Consider the following 22,581-nt stretch of genomic DNA (forward strand, 5'->3'; position numbering starts at 1 on the left):
TGACATACTATCTCAACCCGTTAAGTTTCATTTAACTTCCTCCCCGACTTCTCGGTGCAACAGTATTTTTGTCAGGCAGTGTAATTCCCCTGAAACCACGGTAGACTGTGGTATGTGACTGTGAAACTGTATGGTGAAACTATGCTGCCATTAAGAAAGATACTAGTGAAAATGGTGGGAAATACGCGTGAACTCTTCACCTCGATAGCGATCAAATCTTCAGCACGAGACATGTGTGGAATATCCATCTCCACAGTCGTGCAGGGTCACACTGGCTTGTTTCAAATGGCTCTGAGCACTATGGGAGGTCATCAATCCCCTAGAACGTAGAACTACTCAAACCTAACGAACGTAAGGACATCATACACATCCATGCCCGAGGCAGGATTCGACCCTGCGACCGTAGCGGTCGCGCGGTTCCATACGGAAGCGCCTAGAACCGTTCGAGATGCATATCTATCTGAGAAGAACCCGTTAACCGCGGAATTATTTGCTGTTCGCAGCAGCATGTGAATCACTGGCGTTTCTGCCAGTTGCTTCAAGTTGTAAGGTTTCAATATACATCTTCTGCGGTAGCCTCCATACAAGATGTGTGAGGCCGTCCGTTGTGGACGAGCGGCTCTAGGCGCTTGAGTCTGGAACCGCACGACCGCTACGGTCGCATGTTCCAATCCTGCCTCGGGCATGGATGTGTGTGATGTCCTTAGGTTGGTTAGGTTTAAGTAGTTCTAAGTTCTAGGGGACTGATGACCTCAGATGTTAAGTCCCGTAGTGCTCAGAGCCATTTGAACCATTTGAACCGTGATGTGTGAGAATCATTTTCCGCTTTGAATTGCGTTCACCAGTAGCTACGCGTAAAAGTGGATCGGTGGTAGAATATTCCCCATGTCTCGAATTTCTCCGATTTAGCGTTGAGGTCATTACCCGAGATGTGTGTTGTAGAAATACGAGTAATATTTTCCTGGTACTCGCATTGGAGTGGCTGCGATGGTCTAGCGGGTAGAGCGCTAGATTCTGGCCATTCAATTCCTGACACACCTAGAATGTTTCCTCTTTCCAGTCTCTCGTGGCTATCCCTTGATCCAATCAGTCTGGTATCAAATGATAACTGTCGATCACCCGCTGGGCAAAATGCTGTCGGGTCTTCGAACTCACCCCCCCCCCCCCCCCCCCCTCTTAGTGCCATGGTGCAGAACGACTGTACTCCAGCTATCGTCAGGCCAGCAGCCCGGGCACAGGTTATGCACGTTGACCCTTTACTTTGATCTGTTACTCGTACAGGAACATGGGTTGTCCAAAGTTTGAGGGCGAGACGCTTGACCACGAACAATGCGTCTGTCCTCCATGTCTCATAGAGGTTTGTTGAACATATCTGTGACACTCTCACACAGAGTAGATATGGCAGTGGTGAATGACGGAAGTCTTCTTTGAAGCGTCTCTACCTCTTCCGTAAATCTCGGATCAACGAACTGTTGTCAATAACTGGTCGGATAATTGGCCTGCAAGCTGTGTCCTTCGTAGGCAAATTGTTGTTCCACATGATTCTTCCAGTAAGTCTTCTGTCTAGCCCACAGCTTTGTGATTTCTCCACCTTAACTTTCTCTGCGTTGATACTCGTAGATTCTTTATGGTCGTAATTGAACCAGTGTCTCATCAGTGATCGATAACCGTATGGATACATATTCTTCATAGCAAAATGTCTCCATGATCTACATAATAAAACACTGCTCCAGGTACTCTTTTTCAGACACAACTCGTTTCGAGTATTCGTTCTCATTATCGACTGGAAATATTTAAAGTGGTATATTTTTGTGATGTTTGCGTGTGTGTTTCCTTCCTTTCTTGCCCTGCATCCATCTTTTTGTGGTACTACTGCAAGCGGACAATCGGAAAACATGTATCTTGTGTTTTTATATGGTAATGTTAGAAAATAATATTTCTTCGTCTGTCTGCTTACAGGTACTACGTCTCCTTCATTGTGCAGGAATCTACATACATGCTAAAGATTAATCCCACTCTTTCTTTATGTGAAATGAAAGTATGGTAGAAAGGTATTACGACAATACGTCTTCTCACCGCGCGACTGCTACGGTCGCAGGTTCGAATCCTGCCTCGGGCATGGATGTGTGTGATGTCCTTAGGTTAGTTAGGTTTAATTAGTTCTACGTTCTAGGGGACTGATGACCACAGATGTTAAGTCCCATAGTGCTCAGAGCCATTTGAACCATTTGAACGTCTTCTCACAGAGTGCACATACCGTCAGAGGTGTTCGCTTTTCCGTGGATTTTATTATTAATTCGAGTTGTCCCTTATAAATTGCATCATAACACTACTGCCTAAATTGTCGATTTTCCTTCTATTGTGTTTTATATGCATAAAACGTGACCGTTGCTATGTCGTATTTTTTAAATTGTGAATGACACAGCTGCAGGCTCTGCAAAAACATACATGGTAAGTATGTCATCGCAACAGCATCTTAAATGAACAATGATTTTGTAACGGTTTAACATGCTGTTTAGACGCGGAGGTCATGCAAACATAGGCTTGCGACATAACTTGATCTGCCAAGTTCATTGCAGTGTAATGGATATAATGTCGTCAATTTTGTACGTTGTGGATTTGCTTGACTACATTTTACACTTTATTTTCATTTCCTTTTTTATGAACGTACGTATTCTGAAGACAATATCTCTGGTCAAATATTTCAAGTTTTATACCCCTTTCGCGCACGTAAATGATGGTTACATTGTCATTTAGGTCCAGCTTGGAGAGGGGAACATGAGGCTTTTTTAACGACGCCAATATAAACTCATAACCTTTCTTCCTGCAGGAATATCGAATTATCCTTTGAGTGTTTACTCGCTCGTGAACAGACGAGTACAGTGAAATTATGTATATCTGAGATCAAAGTATAACGTTTCGAATAAAAAACCAAAAATTGTGGATGTATGAGGTCCAAATTTGCCGGCGTAGCGCAGTTACAGCTATGTTGAGCTACTTTTACTAGCGAAATTAATGTTAATTTACTTAGTGCTGAGAGACTTTGATCTTACCTGTAGTATAGATACTGACCATTTTCACATCTAGTTTCGGTATACTGTTGTTGGAGATGGTTTTGGAACTGTATCCTTTTATCGCTACCTATTGAATGCTGTTTCAAAATGTGTGTCGCTTCATTAAAATGTAACCCTACTCACGAAAGCCTGAGTTAACAAAAATATTACGACTATCGAGGATTTAGAAAACTACCCCCTTTTGGGTATTGTCATTCGTCTAAGACATAGCTACTATATCTGGAATTGGTACGAAATATTATAGTTGTTAGGTATTAAGTAATTCATCACCTGTATTCCAACGATAAGATTTGCTTGGTGTAAACTGTTTACCAAATTGTGCGTATGTAATTATTGAGGTTCAAAACAGAATAAAGTACTTTAAACTTAGTTTGACGACGGTGATATCCTCGTCGAAAATGTATTTCTGAAAAACAATCTGGTGAGGCAATGTAATTATACCGTAGTTGACACAGTCGGCAACGGTGGATCCAAATTCTCTCGCCTGTGTTGCAGGGTTACTCGTACCGACATTCTCGGCAGCCAGGTCGCAGGAGGGCCGGAGCGCCATGGCCTCTCTACTGGTGGTCACCGTGCTGCTGCTGGTGGCCGCGACGCCGGCGCGTATCAACGGTAAGCGCAGTCGCAGACTAGGCATAGTCGAGCTATGTCACACTCCAGCCACTGTGCGGCCCTGCTTCTGTGAGATTCTTTGCGCGCTACCTGTTGCCCTGCTGATTACTTAGCTCTTTTGTCTTACAACTCGCTGCTTCGCCATGCCTAAATAACTATATTTTTTATATTATTTTTTCTACCTGAATGATAAAAGGTTCCCGTGAGATCACCGAAGTTAAGCGATGGTGGGCGTGATCGGCACTTGGATGGGTGACCATCCAGGCCGCCATGCGCTGTTGCCATTTTTCGGGGTGCACTCAGCCTCGTGATGCCAATTGAGGAGCTACTCGACCGAATAGTAGCGGCTTCGGTCAAGAATACCATCATAACGAACAGGAGAGTGGTATGCTGACCCCACGCCCCTCCTATCCGCATCCTCGTCTGAGGATGACACGGCGGTCGGATGGTCCAGGTAGGCCACTCGTGGCCTGAAGAGGGAGTGAATGACAAAAGGTATACATTGCCCAGTCATATTAATACGATCACCTAGCAGAAGTCTGAATAGCCACCTTTTGTAGTGTTAATCGCTGCCCGATCGGGGTCGTCCCACAGATCTTCGAGTGGGTTTAAATCCGGGCAGTCTGGTGGGCAGGGTAACAAAGCCATCCTGGTACTCTTCGAACCTTGCACGTACATTGCAAGCTGTATGACAAGTTGCGTAGTCCTGCTGGTAGATGCCATCATGCTGAGGAAAACCAAGTGTGTGTAAGGGTGGATTTGACCCCCAGGGAAAGATGTATACTTGTGTTGATGCACTGCGCGTTCCAGAATTACGCGATCATCAGCGGAATGCGACGAAAACGTTCCCAGAACGTAACTGTGGCAGGGTGTTCGCTTTCAGACTTTTCACGGTGCACCAGCTAACAGGCATGTGCTCGATGGAGGATAAAACATCTGTGAAGACTACCTGACGCCAATCAGTGACGTACAGTTGCAGTACTGGCGAGCAAATTCCAGCCTTCGTCGCTAATGAACAGTCGTCAGCATGGAAGCATGAACCAGGCGCCAGGTGCGGACGCCCACACACAGAACCGTCCGCTGAATGTTCGTTGAGGAGACAGTGCTGGTAGCCTCTTGGTTCATCTGGGTGGTCTGTTGCTCAACAGTTGCACGACTATCCCGTCGTAAACAGCACCGCAACTGTCGTCCACTCCTGTGATCTATGTCCCATAGTACACCACAGTTGCATCAGAGCCCGTTTTGGATAGCCTCATTTTGCCATGCACAATATGCTTTAAGCAGAGCGGCAAGCAAACTGTTTACAAACTGAAACTTCCTGGCGCATTAAAACTGTGTGTCGGACCGAGACTCGAACTCGGGACCTTTGCCTTTCGCGGGAAAGTGCTCTACCAACGGAACTACCCATGTTTCATATCAGCGCACACTCCGCTGCAGAGTGAAAATCTCATTCTGGAAACATCCCCCAGGCTGTGGCTAAGCCATGTCTCCGTCATATCCCTTCTTTCAGGAGTGCTAGTTCTGCAAGGTTCGTAGGAGAGCTTCTGTAAAGCTTGGTAGGTAGGAGACGAGGTACTGGCAGAAATAATGCTGTGAGGATGGGGGCGTGGGTCGTGCTTGGCTAGCTCAGATGGTAGAGCACTTGCCCGCGAAAGGCAAAGGTCCCGAGTTCGAGTCTCGGTCCGATACACAGTTTTAATCTGCCAGGAAGTTTCATATCAGCGCACATTCCGCTGCAGAGTGAAAAGCTCATTCTGTTTACAACCTTACCCATCTCGAACATGTTTCAACCTTTGCCCAAATACCTATAATCATGCGCTTTTGGACATCAGATAAATAATTCAGTTACAACACTACAGCTACACTGTTTCCTGTGTCGCCCCGACACGCTTTATATAGCCTCCACCACTAGCCCTGCCACCTTCCGTGAGTGGTTATTGTACCTTGGTGTCGAACATATTCGGTGGTCACCTTTATGTAACTGGACTATATGTACAGGGTGGGGCAAATAAAAGTGGCCTGGACGAGTAGATACTATTGGACATCGATTTGTGGCAGCATTAACGAAGAAGAAACGACGGGCAGTTACTTCCAACAGGATGGAGCGACTGCTCGTACAGCCAGTCGAACGTTACGCAGTCTTCACGCCTGGCAGAGTTACTGGGAAAGGTCAGTCTGGTCACGGCCCCAGCTGGCCACCCGTGTCACCTGATCTGCCAGTGTGCGATTACTCTGTGAGGTGAGCCCTCAGGTGTAAGGTGTATCCCAACAACGATCATAGTGTTCAAGAACTGCAGCAGAAAAATTCGAATGAGACTGCAGCAGTTCCAGCAGTCCGGCTCCGATCTGCCTACAGCAACTTGCTGACCAGGCATCAAATGTAACAAAAGATGAGTTGCGGTCACTTTCAACAGCTGCTCTACTCAGGTTAGTACTGTATTTCCAGTCATCTGCTGTGTAGCCTGGAACTTTGTTCTCCGGGCGACATATATTTGTCCCACCCTGAACAACATTACATTACTACTCGTATTTACGACATTTCCAGACTAATAATTATAGCTATTACAAGCTGTTAATGTTTATTTCCCCTGGACAAGAGGTCAGGTGTTGAAGTGTGGATGCGTGGACGAAAAACGGTTAGTCTGTACTGACAGGTGTAGTTAAGACCTGCAGAAATCATCAGGTTTCAACGGTGTGTTTGTGGGAAGACTGCTCGATGCAGAGAAAAGATTAACACACTGATGTTTGTACGTATTAAACAGCCAAATGTAAAAATATGTGCCCCTACAGCCGCTACGCCTTGTATACAGGCTGTTCACAAAAAAGTGTCGAATACTTTGAGATAGTATTCATAGGAACAAGAAAAGTAAGTCCATTAACATGAGTCCGGAAATGCATACTTACTGAGATAAGGCCAACAAACATGGGTCCAGAAATGAATGCTTTCTGCGGTCATCACGAGTTTACATCACGAGTTTACATCGCTATTGTATCTGCTGGTACGCACTGAAGACGGGACCCTGTGGCGTCCGCACATCGCTGGTTGGTGTGGCGTAGACCAATTCCTTCAAGTGTCGCCACAACCATACCTCTAGGGGATTGACGTTTAGCACACGAGCAGGACAAGTTGTGGAACCCGACCAATCCAGCAGTCCAGAAATGTCTGTTGTTGTTGCTGTTGTTTTTCTCTTCGGTCCAGAGACTGGTTTGATGCAGCTCTCCATGCTACTCTATCCTGTGGGAGCTTCTTCATCTCCCAGTACCTACTGCAACCTACATCCTTCTGAATCTGCTTAGTTTATTCATCGCTTGGTCTCCCTCTACGATTTTTACCCTCCACGATGCCCTCCAATACTAAATTGGTGATTCCTTGATGCCCCAGAACATGTCCTACCAACCGATCCCTTCTTCTAGTCAAGTTTTGCCACAAATTTCTCTTCTCCCCAATTCTGTTTAATGATTTCTCATTAGTTATGTGATATACCCATATAATCTTCATCATTCTTCTGTAGCACCACATTTCAAAAGCTTCTACTCTCTTCTTGTCCAAACTATTTATCGTCCACTTTTCACTTCCATACATGACCACATTCCACACAAATACTTTCAGAAACGCCTTCCTGACAATTAAACGTATACTCGATGTTAACAAATTTCTTTTCGTCAGGAACGCTTTCCTTGCCATTGCCAGTCTACATTTTATATCCTCTCTACTTCGACCATCATCAGTTATTTTGCCTCCCAAATAGCAAAACTCATTTACTGCTTTAAGTGTCTCATTTCCTAATCTAATTCCCTCAGCATCACCCGATTTAATTCGACTACATTCTATCACCCTAGTTTTACTTTTGTTGATTTTCATCTTATATCCTCCTTTCAAGACACTGTGCATTGCGTTCGGCCGCTCTTCTAAGTCCTTTGCTGTCTCTGACAGAATTACAATGTCATCGGCAAACCTCAAAGTTTTTATATCAGGTGCCAATATCTGCAACCAAGCATTGCGCAGCCCTTCCTATAAACACGTGTTTATCTCGAAAATTATGCCTTTTCGGACCCATGTATATTTGCCTTTTTTTTGTTTCTATGAGTCATACCACCTCTAAAAGTATTCGAGACTTTGATTCTTATTCGCGTTTAAAAACGCCCGAAAGTGACTTAGATGACGCCGAGTGGTTTGATATAAGACAGATGGGGTCGTTAATGCCGAAAAATACTTCAAAAGTGTGTGACAAACGTTGAACAGGAGACGTCACCAGATGACGTACCTCGCCACGCGTGCAGTGGCCGGGGTTGTCGATCCTACTCCGGCTAACAGGGGGCAGTGTTCTACATCGCTCCACTGGCCTACTCTGTTATCATACACTGAGGCGACGAAAGCCATGCAATACCCCTCGATATCGCGTCGGACCTCCTTTTGCGCGGAGCAGTCCAGCAACTCCACGTGACAGGGACTCAACAAGTCGTGGGAAGTCCCCTGCAGAGATACTGACCCACACTGCCTATATAGACGTCCACAATTGCTAACGTGTTGCTGGTGCCAAATTGACCTCTAGACCATGTCCCATAAATTTCTGACGGGATTCATATCAGCTGATCTATGTGGCCCAATCATTCACTCAAAATGTCCACAACGTCCTCCAAACCAATAGTGAACAACGGTCGCTCGGTGACATAGCGCATTCATAGCTGAATGGTTGCAAATAGTCTCCAAGCACCTGAAAATAACCATTTCCAGTAAATGATCGGCACAGTTTGACCAGAGGACCCAGTAGATTCGACGCAAACACAGCCAACACCATTATGGAGACACCTCCAGCTTGCACAGTGCATTGTTGATGACTTGGGGCCGGCCGCGGTGGTCTAGCGGTTCTAGGCGCCCAGTCCGGAGCCGCGCGACTGCTACGGTCGCAGGTTCGAATCCTGCCTCGGGCATGGATGTGTGTGATGTCCTTAGGTTAGTTAGGTTTAAGTAGTTCTAAGTTCTAGGGGACTGATGAACATAGATGTTAAGTCCCATACTGCTCAGAGCCATTTGAACCATTTGATGACTTGGGTCTTTGGCTTCGTGGGCTCTGCGAGACCCTCGAACCGTAGCATCAGCTCTTATCAACTGAAATCGGGACTGGCCACTATTTTCCACTCGTCTAGGTTCGAAATGAATTTTCGGGAGTCAAGAGAACTGGGGTAGGATCCCAAACAAGGCAATTAATTAGCCAAATTGACCGCTCACCTACAGAGGTGGATCGTGACATCAGAACACTATTATAATATTTGTATTAGTGAAATTCATCCGCAACAAAGTAGGCGTCAGCGCTGTCCATTATGATCACCACTACGAATGAATGCTACATCATACCTGTTTGCCATTAGTTAAATGACATGGCTAATCGGACCTTGGCATCGATTCTCGAGCTTGTCTAGCTCTGGAACAACCGTTAGAGGTGCCTGTCGACGTGTTTCGACAACACAACTCCGTGTAGTCACAACAGCATGTTGTTTACGCCCGCTGAGTTTACGGTATTAATGATTTGATAGTCCGCAGTCTGGGAGCCTGCTCATGACGAAGAGTTAAGAATCTGCCTGCAGTTGCTCATGGAAGATCTTTCCCAGATTTTCTTCAAGCACTTGCCACAGTCGTGAAATTAAGTTTTCTACAACTCACCTTGATGTCACAATTCCCGTAAATCATTTTTCTAAAATATAACGTAACTTTTACATGTACCCAGAAAACTAAGTCCTTCCTACAGTTTCACTTACTTGGTGTACTTCACCCGTCCTAGGCGGGTTCCAGACGATACAAGTATGAAGATATCCTTTCTGATGAGACAGTTTTGACCACTACGTACAGCACGCAGTGGAGCTTTGAGGCCGCCCTACTGTTTGATGTTTATAAATCTGTTACTGTGATCTTCGTTTGATCTTATATTTCACGTGTTCTTTGTGAAACATTTGACGGATCGTCACCTCATTACTGGTACTTCTACATACCAGTAATACTTAGAAATTGGGCTGTGAAAACACAAGTAGCAACACAAAAGCTGATGGGCGTCATTGCACACAGCCCACAAAGTACGATGCAGTCAAGTTCTTAATTTGCACAGCTCATAGTGATGTATGTCGTGACGTATTTGTCATGTTGCAGTGAAATTCCCACAAGGATTGGTTGTAACAGAAGCACAATAAATAAATTTATCGTATGTTGCACACGACGGGAAACGTACATAATGAGATGCCACTGATCATAAAGACGCGTTTTTTCCGTCACGTAGCCTAAGTGTGGAAGCCTGTCGTTAGTTTGCTAATTTCACGCCAGGAAGTGCGAGCTCAAAGCCGATTCACTTCTTTGTAAATATTGACTTGATATCTCTAGAAGTTTATCTAATCAAAAAATGTTTGGAACTCTCTGAAGCACGAAATTCACAACGTACATCTTCCTGATCAGTTCAACGAATTAGAGGAAAAAATCTTGAAAAGGAGCTTCAACACTAAAACGAATGCAGTGTTTGGTATGGAGGCTATTTAGATATGATGGCTTCTTTTCGATGTAGTCCACGTTTCTACAGTAGTTCATGGCCCACTTTGATAAAAGCTCCTCAAGTAAGCTGAAACTACGATAAGTATTCCAAAAAGTTTTTATTTATTCTCCATGAACTTAGCGTCCCTCACCAAATTTCTCATACGTTTCTATTACTACTACAGACTGTATAATATCAGGGATAAGCTACAGTTGTGTCTCACTCCCTTCTCAGACACGGCTTCTTTCTCCTATACTTCGACTCTTGTAACTGTGTTCTGGTTCCTGTACAAGTTGTGAATATCAACTCGCTCCCTGCATTTTATTCCTGCTACCTCCAGAATTCGAAAGACTGCATTCCGATCAACATTTTCGATACCTTTCTTTAATTCTACACATGTCAACAGCGTAAGTTTACCTTTGTTTAGTCTACCTACTAAGCTGAGTCGTAAGGTCTGTAATGACTCGAGAAATGCAACATTGTTGCGGAATCCAAAATGACCTCCTCTGAAGCCCGCTTCTACTAGTCTTTTCATTCTTGTTAGTGACTTACTGAACTGAACTAAATAGCCTCATATTGATACCTCCCAGCATTGCCTTTGCTGGAATTCCAATTACTACATTCCTCTCGCTGCCTGTGGGTATTTCGCCTGTCTCACATACGAGTTTATTACATCCCAGGAGAGAGCTAGTTTTTTCGTGCTATGTTCTTCCAAGGATCTTAGTAATTCCAGGTGAGTGTCGTCTGCTGCAGGTGAATGATTTCAATTTAGTTTCTCTGTCGAATTCTCCTCGCATTGTCGTATCTCCCAAATCTCCTTCATATACTTCCTCTTCCCTTTCCACAAAATTACGTTCAAGCTATTTATCTTTCTGCAGCCATTCTCTCTTTTCTCCAAAAGTTTTTTCGAATTACTTAAATGCATCGTCTGTCTTTCCCACAGTCACACAGGCTACCACAGATTCGTATATCTCCGATATTCATTCCTCTTTTGCTATTTTTACTTCCTATCAACCTCAGATGAGGAAGAATAGGGTTTTAAATCTCATTGTCAGTTATTTTGTTGAGATTTTCTGTAAGACCTATTGTTTTGCTTGGTGCTTACTGGCGAGCTGCTGTTGAGAGAAAACTTCCTGCTGTGCCAGTTGGTTTCGCTGGTGTTCAATAAGGAGCTGCTGCTAACAGGCAACTTTCTGCTGTGCCTGTTGTTTGTGTGGTGTTTACTGGCAAGCTGACGCTGAGATACAACATACCTGTTGTTTTGCGCGGTGTTAACTGGCAAGCTGCTGCTGAGAGGCAACTTTCTGCTGCACTTGCTGTTTTGTGTGGTGTTTATTGGCGAGCTGCCGCTGAAAGACAACTTTCTGCTGCACTTGCTGTTTTGTGTGGTGTTTACTGGCAAGCCGCCGCTGAGATACAACATACCTGTTCTTTTGTGCGGTGTTTACTGGCAAGCTGCTGCTGAGAGGCAACTTTCTGCTGCACTTGCTGTTTTGTGTGGTGTTTATTGGCGAGCTGCCGCTGAAAGACAACTTTCTGCTGTACCTGTTGTTTTGTATGGTGTTTACTGGCAAGCTGTCCCTGAGAGACAACTTTCTGCTGTACCTGTTGTTTTGTGTGGTGTTTACTGGCAAGTTGCTGCTGAGAGACAACTTTCAGCTGTACCTGTTGTTATGTGTGGTGTTGTTTACTGGCGAGCTGCTGCCGGTGAGAGGCGACTGTGTGCTGTACCTGTTGTTTTGCCTGGTGTTTACCGGCGAGCTGCCGCTGGCGGCGGAGACGGACTCGCTGCTGCAGGCGGCGGGCCACGGCGCGGCGCCCACGGCTGAGCCGCTCACCAAGAGCAAGACGGTGCGCTGCTTCAAGCAGAACGTGCTGCGCGACGACGGCCGCAACTACGAGGTGGAGCACATACGCAAGGACGTGAGTACCGCCTCAGTCTCTCTCTCTCTCTCTCTGCCCCTGCTCACTCACTGGGTGAGGTCTCTTTGTAAGTAAAATAATCCCAACAGGAGAAATAATAGGTGTACTTTCCAGATCGGCAACCCAGCCTACATCATCTGCCCTGGTGGGAGGTGGGAGTTGGGTTGCTTATTGTTGGATGTGAGGTCCGCTAGTTATGAAAAGCACCGTTTTTCTCAGTACCCAAACATGTTTCGGCATCACTGTACCATCATCAGTGGGTTTCCGTTTTTATTTATTCTGCAATGTGAACATTATTGTATTTACAAAAAGAAACGATCTCTTGTTTGAACTTAGAATGCACAAAATTTTATAATCATTTAACAAGAGTGTTCACATTGCATAATAAATAAAAACGGAAACCCACTGATGATGGTACAGTGGTGCCGAAACATGTTTGGGTACTGACAAAAACGGTGTTTTGCATAACTGGTGGACCTCACATCCAACAATTTTTAACTGTAAACACGGTCAATACAAGGAGCTGCAAATCAAAAGACTGGTTGCTTATGTTCAGGTGAATGAAATACGGGGTGTTCAGAAAGTCTCTCAGCAGTGCCGGAGTCTGGATTGCAATGTCTAGACGTCGGATTGTGGGTCCCATATTTTTCAACGAAACAATAAGCCCACAGGCCGGCCACTGTGGCCGAGCAGTTCTAGGCGCTTCAGTCCGGAACTGCGCTGCTGCTACGGTCGCAGTTTCGAATCCTGCCTCAGGCATGGATGTGTGTGATGTCCTTAGGTTAGATAGGTTTAAGTAGTTCTAAGTCTTGGGGACTGATGACCTCAGATGTTAAGTCCCATAGTGCTTAGAGTCATTTGAACCATTTGAATAAGCGCGCAACGATACTGCAGTGATATTCTCTACCCATTCATAGGAGAACTTGTGTTAAGTGAAATACTGATCGGTTATTTTCAACAAGATGGTGCGACCGCGCATACAGCTCGCGTTTCAATGTCACTGCTTCCTGATGTTTTTGGTGATCGCATAATTTCACAGGGACTTTGGCCTCCACGATCGCCTGACCTAACACCACCTGACTTTCTCTTCTGGGGTGCAGCGAAAGCAACTGTCTATAAAAACCGTCCAAAATCCATCGATGAATTGAAAACTGCAATATCCACTTTCACTGCTTCTGTTACAGAAGAAATGTTACAGCTTGTGTTTGGAAACATGATTAGACGAATTGAATTGTGTATTCACCAACAGGGGGACACTTTCAACATTTAATGCGAAGATTTGTACGTAAAAATGAATATTCTATAAATTAATAACTTGTATTTCACGGAGTTTAATTTCGGTATATTGACAGACTTTTTGAACACCCCGTATTTTCCAAATCAGTATTATTTTGTCCCTCCAGTATAAATTCACTGAAAAAATAATTTTTCGGTGTTTGAATGACTTTTTCTTTGCTGTGTAGCTTACGTGCTGGCGCTGTCAGTGTCGCAGACAGAAAAGTAGTAGTTCATCATAGGCCACGTAAATTTAGTTGTAGCCTTTATCTATGTGTTTTATGGCTTTTACCTATTTACCTACACGATTACTCAGTTAATCGTAGACAGGGGACGGTGCATTGTTGTGCTCAAATCGAAGGTAAATAAGGAATTCGTTTAATGAAGCTGAAGGATTCATTCATAGTAACAGCTGGTGTCCTCCGGTCTGCTCTGAAGATAAGATAGAAGAACGTTCAACCTCTCCTCTATAATCAGTGTTCCAGCCATTGGAAATTTATTTTATGGACACATTCCGGCTTCATGATTTTACAGATATTACGTGTTTGTTTGTATGCACAGAGGGCAGGTAAACAATCTATAATGGCTTGTCGTGCACCACAAAACAGTTCCAAATCCATTCAAAGATGGTGTGCAGTGCGCCGTAAAATAATTCGTAAGCTATGCCTTGGATTGACGTAACAGATTTTCAGTAATTTCGTCACACAAAGAACTGCATCGTTTTATTTTCACAATCTTTCCTGAAACATAGTGAGCAAAATTTTTTTTCTTCCGCTGTGGTGGTATTACATTTGAATACTAGTAATTCCACAAGAGCACAACTATTAAGCTCATGCTTACTTTACGAAAACGTTTGTTTCACTTACAGGAATTTTTCTACAGCCATTTAAGGATGTTAACTCCAATAAAAGTCATCTAATCGATAGATTTCCTCAGTTTATGTTATGACGTGAATCATTTGACATGCCCCCCAAAATGTGAAACATATTTGGGGTGTATTACAATAAATGTTCGTGCTCGTATTGATCATTCCGAGGCAGTTTGCCGTCCGCAGAGCATTTTTTGGAGACGAATGGCACTCATCCTGTGTGGGCTGACGGGCACGTTACGTGTAACTTGAAGATACCACCATCAACAACACAACATGCCAACGCATGTGCTGTAATACTTCGTTGGGTATCATCCAACACTCAGAAGTCACTGGTGCTGTACAAAATAACACGATCATTTCGTACGTTTCAATATGATTTCTGTTCGACCACAACTTTATTACGTTGAATTTTCATACATCATTTATATCTTGTCTTATGTTCTACACTTCGAATAAGCTACATCGAATTCCGCACTTAACTTTTGCAGTAGTAGCCCGGTTTGAATCTGTTCGTGCATAAGATAGGGAGAATCAATATCGGTCAGCACTTTCTTTAGTCTCGCTTCTCACGTGGGTCACTAAACGAAATGTGTAACATGATCAGTCGTGTGGCGTGATGTGACGTAGTTTATGAGACACTGGACTCACATTCAAACGAACGGAAGTTCAAATCTCCGTCTGGCCATCAAAATCTAGGTTTTACTAAGTCAAATAATGTGAATGCTGTGATGGTTTTCTTTAAACCTTCCTTCACCATAGCTGCCAAAAATGAGTTTGTAAGCTGTCCCACATGACGTTATCGTCAGTGACGCTTCAAACCCTAATATTAATTCCTTTTTCGATAACGTCAATAGTACTGTTTTGCAGTGCAACAGAAATATTAATTCCCTAAGTATACTACTAACGTACAGAGCGTGCATAAAGTCCGGGAACACTTTAAATTATTTATTATGCAAAAACCAAACATTGTACAGATATTATACATATGTCATTTTGGAGGGAAACCCTGAAAGTTTTTTTTCTCATGTGTACTGCCACAGTGTAGTTAGATAATTTGCCGGTAGTCAGCGCTAGTCGAAAACTTGGCGAGTTCATGTGCGGAGCGAGCTGTTTCATGAAATGCCCTCCACGATCACCAGATCTCACTCCGTGTGACTTTTTCCTGTTGGGACACATTAAAGATCTGGTGTATGTACCGCCTCTACCACGTGATGTAGCAGAGCTCCGGGAGAGAATACGGGGAAGCGACTGCCATGCTGGGACGGGTATGGCAAGATTTGTATGACCGTATTGACGTCTACCGGGTCACTCATGGTTCGCATATCGAATGTTTGTAAAACAAACTTTCAGTGTTTCTCCTCAAAATCCAATATGTACGACATCTGTGCAATGTTTAGTTCTTGTGCAATAAATAATTGAAAGTGTTCTAGGACTTCATGTACGCCCTTAATTTGCATTTAAATGACATGAAAAGCGTATCTGTATCACTTTCATATTTACGAAATAAACTCAAAAATTCAAAGTCATGGTCACATTGCGGTATATTTAAAAAGGCAATTACTTTTATCTTGGGAATTATCAACAGATCTGCAAAAAGAGCAGCAAATCTGAGGACATGTAGTCGTCCTGAGTCGTAGCTCTTTATAGAGTTCAGAAGTCGAACTGTTTATCCGTTTAAATGCACCAAAATGTGAACAAGATTGTGGATTATTCAGTTTATTTAGATTATCAGTTCAATTGGCCTGTTACAGAGGTCCAAGTGAGATCATTTCATGAAAGAACTCAGCTCGTGTCGGTTTGGCGATAATCGCAAAACTGTAGTAGTACTCAAAAAGGCAGCACGCCAAAATACAGCAGAGTTTAGAATACTAACGGTAAGGGTCCCGAATGATACCCAGAGATGGATTCCATTCAAGTATGGAGACAGGTTGTAAGTTTTCCCTGGTGTGAAGAAACAAGGGCTGCATCAGTGCCCCAAAAACAGACCATAATGTGACAATTACAATGGACGAACAGAAATAATACGACAAATTCTTGAGTTTTAAGTAGTAGGTAATTAAATTTCGATTTGCATTCACTTGTCAGTCGAACTTCACTTATGGTGCCTTAAAGTGGAATTATATTTCAAAAATAAGGCAAAATTGATCTATCTAACTTAGGTCAAAATTACGACGATTTCGATGTTAAGATTGTTGTTTGTCGAAATATTTCGATGATTTCTTTAAAATATTCCAGTACAACATTAAATGCCACAAGGATACACTCCCTGACAAAAAAAAAGAGAAACGCCGATAAGTGGAGGAGGAAACGAAACTTCACGGCTTGGGAGGATACGTGATGTTATTTCTGTCATTAGAAAATCGGGTTAAATTTACAAGGAAGTTGACAATACGAGCCCACATATCAGAACGACATTGGACCTTCTCTGCCCTGGATAAGTGCACTGATTCAGTTGGCGTGGTTGTCACAAACCCGTTATATTCTCTCGTGAGGCAAGAAGCCCCACAACGGCCGTTCTAACTGGTCTTCGATATCCTCGATACTGGCTCTGAGATGCAGCTTACGTCCGAAGAGGTGGACACATGGTCTGTGGGGACCGTATCTAGGGATCAACATCATGCAGACAGTTCATGGAGACACGTATCATGTGTGGATGAGCATTGAAAAATGGCGCCATGATAGTGTCTTATGAGGAATAACACGTGGAGACACAGGATAACTGTGACATACCATACCATACTATGCTCAGTCACTACCAGCTGTGGGCTGAAGTCATACCCGATGACTGCGCAGAGGTTGCTATCACCTTGGACCATTGCATCCTGCGAATCGCAGTGCAGGAAAAATAGTGCAACATACGTACAAGACCTTCCACCATCCTTGTGTCATTGTAGCAGAAAGATTTGGATCGGGTTCTGCTGTCCGATACTCGTATATTCCTCACACATCTCTTCGCATGCACATTACAATGACACTCTTTCATCACACAATGTCGTTACAATTGCAGCTGCCAGTTTCTTCTCTGCCTGTACCATCCACAGTAAAAAATGCATGCCGTGTCATATAGATGTCTAGACTTCACAATCTTCTGAGTTTCCTGTTCCATAGTTAATAGAAACTATAAAATAACACTCGATTGTAACGAAGCAGTTGTCCGTCACTATAAACTGTGCGTCCATCAAAATTTTTCAGCGAGGCCGCGTTGTTTCTCGTACCGGCAGCAGGAGAAGGGGCTGCTAGGTTCCTGGATTGAAATACAGTATGACTGTTTACAGTACTCAACTGTTCAAAATATTCACACCCCTCCGTATCATAATGATGCAATCGCTACATCCTTGTTGTAGCTTTTCTAATCCATTTAAACACAGCCTGTCAGTTCAGAAAGTTTCGAGATTAGATTAATAAAAGATATAGAAAATTTAACACGATAGTTTTAATGCTTTAGCTGTTCTACACAGTCTCTTCGACCCTAACTCCACCCCCTGAAATAGCAGGTTCGCACAACTACGTGAAACCGTCAGTAATTTTTCTATGTGGGACGTTGTTCAACTCAAGCGTCACATTCGCTTGAATGTTGTCAGTCTCACCGCCAAAGCGTTGACGCTTCGTGTCAGTTCCTGGATGTTTCGTTTTGTGGTGGGTTCGTATTGTGACACGAAGTGTCGTCACCCGAGTTAATTTTTTCCGGAAAATAATTGTCCGCGTTTTCCGTTTCAATCAAGTCGCGGCAGGCGTGTATGCTGTTTTAGTTTTTGAGTCAAGTTGTATGGAAAGCTTTGCACACACTTTTCCCTTCTTCAAAATGCTGTGGAGAACATCTCCAACACTTGATGTTAATACACTGAAGTCTGTGGCACAGGATCATTGAGTCCCAACGCCCGCACGTCCACTACTTAACACAGCCTGCTCACAGCTGACTGGTCCAATGGACAAATTGTTATTTCAAGCTGCCACCGTAGTTACTGCTCTGACGTCGATATTATGCCAAAAAATCGTCATCGGTACTTTTTGCACAGACGGTGTACGAGGTGTTGCTAGAAAAAAACCGGACTAGTACTGGTGAAACAATAAAACGAATGCAATAAGGCTGAAAGTCGCGTGGCCTGTCACGTGACTCTCGCTCCGCCTACTGCTCGAGTTTCATCTGCCTCCTGCACTCAGTCTGCCAGTGGCATCTGTTTTAAGTAGTTGACGTTTTGTCTGTGCGTCGGAAAATGTTAAGTGTACAGAAAGAACAGCGTGTTAACATCAAATTTTGTTTCAAACTAGGAAAATCTGCAAGTGAAACGTTTGTAATGTTACAACAAGTGTATGGCGATGATTGTTTATCGCGAACACAAGTGTTTGAGTGGTTTAAACGATTTAAAGATGGCCGCGAAGACACCAGTGATGACACTCGCACTGGCAGACCATTGTCAGCAAAAACTGATGCAAACATTGAAAAAATCGGTAAACTTGTTCGACAAGATCGCCGTTTAACAATCAGAGCAGTGTCTGAGTTAACAGGAGTTCACAAGGAAAGTGTTAGGCAGATTCTTCATGAAAGTTTCAACATGAACAAAGTGTGTTCAAAAATGGTTCCAAAGTGTCTCACAATTGAACAGAAGGAACGCCGAAGAATGATTTGTTCTGACATCCTGGAAAACATTGAAAGTGATCACACCTTCTTACAAAATGTTATTACTTGCGATGAATCGTGGTTTTTTACTTACGATCCCGAAACTAAACGCCAATCGATGCATTGGAAAACTCCTGGTTTTCCACGACAAAAAATAGCACGAATGTCAAAATCGATATTCAAGGCAATGATGATTGTTTTTTTTTTTTTTTTTTTTTACATCAAAGGGATTGTGCACATTGATTGGGTACCAGAGGGGCAAACAGTGAATCAGGAATACTACATTAGCGTCCTGACTACCCTACGTGAGCGAGTACAGAGAAAACGGAACGATTTGTGGAGAAAAAAGTCATGGATCCTTCACCAAGACAATGCCCCAGCTCACAGTGCGTTGTCAGTGAAGACGTTTTTGGCAAAACACAACATTCCCATCTTAGATCATTCACCCTACTCACCTGATGTGGCCCCCTGTGACTTTTTTCTTTTCCCTAAAGTCAAGTCAGCTTTGAAGGGAACTAGATTTGAGACTGTTGAAGCAGTAAAAGAAAAAACGACGGAAGTAATGTATGGACTTACCGAAAATGATCTGCAGCATTGCTATGAACAGTGGAAAATTCGTATGGAGCGGTGTAGAGTCGAGGAGGAGAGTACATTGAAGGAGATAACATGAAATTGTAAATAATTGTAAATAAATGTTTTTTCCAGCATCAGTCCGGTTTTTTTCTAGCCGCACCTCGTAAACCGAAGATCTAAGGGCCTAGGTCAGGCGAATGGGTGATGATCGACTAAGTGGAAACGCAGGACAGGCACGACTTGAGATACATGTGAAGGTGTATTGTCCTACACCAAAAAATATATAGTTCAAATGGCTGTGAGCCCTATGGGACTTTGAGGTCATCAGTCCCCTAGAACTTAGAACTACGTAAACCTAACTAACCTTAGAACATCACACACATCCATGCCCGAGGCAGGATTCGAACATGCGACTGTAGTAGTCATGCAGTTCCGGACTGAAGCGCCTAGAACCGCTAGGCCACAGCAGCCGGCTCAGAAAAGATACCTTTGGTCAGTTTTCCAATTTCTTGTTAATTGCATCCAGCTTATCGATAAATCTCGAGTTCTACTACAGCCCTTAGGTAGGTAGTCCACAATCTGAATGACGTTTTTGTCCTTGAAAGTAGACGCCACCAATGCTTTTGCCGATTTCTGGGTGCAGAATTTCTTCGTCCGCGGGGACAGACTATGGCGCCAATGGAGCAATATTTCATTCTGAGCCACTAATCTAGGCAAAAGAGTGTTATAAAGCTTAGAGACAGGCCAAATAGACTCTGGATGTCTCAAGTTACGGCTTCTTGTGCTAGCTGTTCAGTCATCTCGGGACTCACCTCGCTGAAAAGTTCCTCACGCGTAGAACACTATTAATAATGAAATCAGCACGCTCTCAGGAGATGTCCTGTACCTTGGATACCTTTCTGATGGATACTTGCCGGGCCTCCAGTGCCAGCGTGTGGACAGTGTAGTTGATGTCGTGGGCCACCCACTGCAGGGTTCAACTATGAAATGCCTAGTCTCAAAACGAGATAGGAAGAACTCTACTCCTCCAGTGTTTGCGAGATCTCAGTATGATTGTTATCGACAGACTTTACCTGGAGGAACAAACACCCCTGATACCTCTGACTCTGTCTGAAACCGAGAGTAGTTGTAAGAACAGGAAACATGTGTTATCTGTGCATTTACACAACAAGATACCGAGCTTTGGTGTGGTACCAAATTGCTTTCTCATAATTTTGCAACTGGAAGTGGCGAAAGCTAGTAACTTCTCAGCCTTCGTTGTCCCTCGTGTGGTGGTTAATCCACCCCAATCAGCCAATTGCTGTTGAGCGAGAGGGCCGGACCACATAAGCAACATTCACAGTTAACAACTACAGTTTTATTAACTTTTCTTTGGGCAAATAAAATTTTATCTTTAAAATTGAAAATCCTTACAAGCACGGGCAAGCGCCCTATTCAAACAACAACATTAATCTTTAACCAAGCATTTAGTGACTTGCAAGTTAATTAAATTCTATACAAAGTAAAGCTCCCAAAAGGAGACTACAATGATGAGATAAAGCTTAACCAATAATGGATATCACAAAATAAAATACAAACATTTTCAAAACAGGTGACGTCACATAGGCACGGGCTGATTCAAGTAGCAGAAGTGGGGCCCACTGGATTCAGACCAGAGGCGGCTAGACCCAGAACCCACAGCAAGCGGGCGAGCTGGACAGGGTGCCGCACACACTACAGTATAACACTGAAAAAAAGGTCTTAGAGCCCGTGCTACCACACAATTTTAGAGAAAGGGGGAAGAAAACGGCAAACATTAATTCCTCAAATGTAAAATAACTACTATGTATAAAATGATAGCTTATTTCACAAACATTGAAATGAAATAGTCAAGGGTGACTCAATAACTAATGCCCTTGACGTAACCTTAAAGGACGAGGGCGAAGAGCATAATACCTAGTCAGCTTAGAAATTTAAACTACACTAGTAGGTTAACATATGCTCACTGAAACTGAAGAGCTCATTTAAATTACCCCTTAACAGGATACTGATAAACTTAAACAGTCAAGTAAGGCTACCATTTCACAATTTACAAGTGAACAAGTAATGCAATTAGGTAATACAGAACGTACAGATTCAATGGTAAGCCTGTGCTTTGAACCAACTATACCAACGTCCACACAGCTCACTGTACCAGGAAAAATATTACAGTTTCACCATACTGGCTTATGGTGTCCGTCACTCCGAACAGCAATAGTACCAGAATGAGATTTTCGCTCTGCAGCGGAGTGTACGCTGATATGAAACTTCCTGGTACATTAAAACTGTGTGCCGGACCGAGACTCGAACTCGGGACCTTTGCCTTTCGCGGGCAACTGCTGTAACAACTGAGCTACCCAAGCACGACTCACGAGCCGTCCTTACAGCTTCAATTCCGCCAGTACCTCGTCTCCTACCTTCCAAACTTCACAGAAGCTCTTCTCCGAACCTAGCAGAACTCAGCTGCAGAGTGAAAATCTCATTCTGGAAGCATCCCCCCAGGCTGTGGCTAAGCCATGTCTCCGCAATATCCTTTCTTCCAGGAGTGTTAGTTCTGCTAGGTTCGCAGAAGAGCTTCTGCAAAGTTTGGAAAGCAGAAGACGAGGTACTGGCAGAAGTAAAACTGTGAGGACGGGGCGTGAGTCGTGCTTGGGTAGCTCAGTTGGTACAGCACTTGCCAGCGGAAGGCAAAGGTCCCAAGTTCGAGTCTCTGTCCGGCACACAGTTTTAATCTGCCAGAAAGTTTCAGCAATAGTACCAGTTAATACACCTCGCTTGCTCGAACTGTATCACATCACCAAAATCCAGATAGACCAAATGGTGAATGAAATCCTTTACAGATCCAAATCAGGGCCGCACAACTCGATTCGGGTAATGTGGCCGAGTCCAGTTCCCACACTACAAGCCAGGATCGGTCTTGCAAACGGGTCAAACACACCACAACCTCTGCGTCGTGCCCCGGCCTGCTCAACCACGCTCCCCTGATTCTCCCACGCCGCGCGGCTCTCCGGCTGTCCCTCTCCAGCGCCGAAAGCCACATCAAACGGCCGAGCCGAAAGATCACACCATGCCGACCCGATCGATCAATCGATACGAGCCGGC

The 22,581-nt window shown here is 43.9% G+C and overlaps 1 protein-coding gene across 1 annotated transcript in view; it reads left to right on the top strand.

Moving 5' to 3' along the window:
- The window catches only part of LOC124613841 (glycine-rich cell wall structural protein 1-like), a 157,672-nt gene that overhangs the window by 126,544 nt on the left and 8,547 nt on the right, over window positions 1-22,581 (top strand). Inside the window, exons 2-3 of the mRNA XM_047142564.1 lie at window positions 3,570-3,684; window positions 11,956-12,124. Of these exons, the coding sequence (XP_046998520.1) occupies window positions 3,623-3,684; window positions 11,956-12,124 (231 nt within the window). The 5' untranslated portion in view covers window positions 3,570-3,622. The remainder of the gene's footprint in view (window positions 1-3,569; window positions 3,685-11,955; window positions 12,125-22,581) is intronic.

The sequence above is a fragment of the Schistocerca americana genome, chromosome 4, assembly GCF_021461395.2.
Source record: "Schistocerca americana isolate TAMUIC-IGC-003095 chromosome 4, iqSchAmer2.1, whole genome shotgun sequence".
Classification (NCBI taxonomy): Eukaryota; Metazoa; Arthropoda; class Insecta; order Orthoptera; family Acrididae; genus Schistocerca; species Schistocerca americana.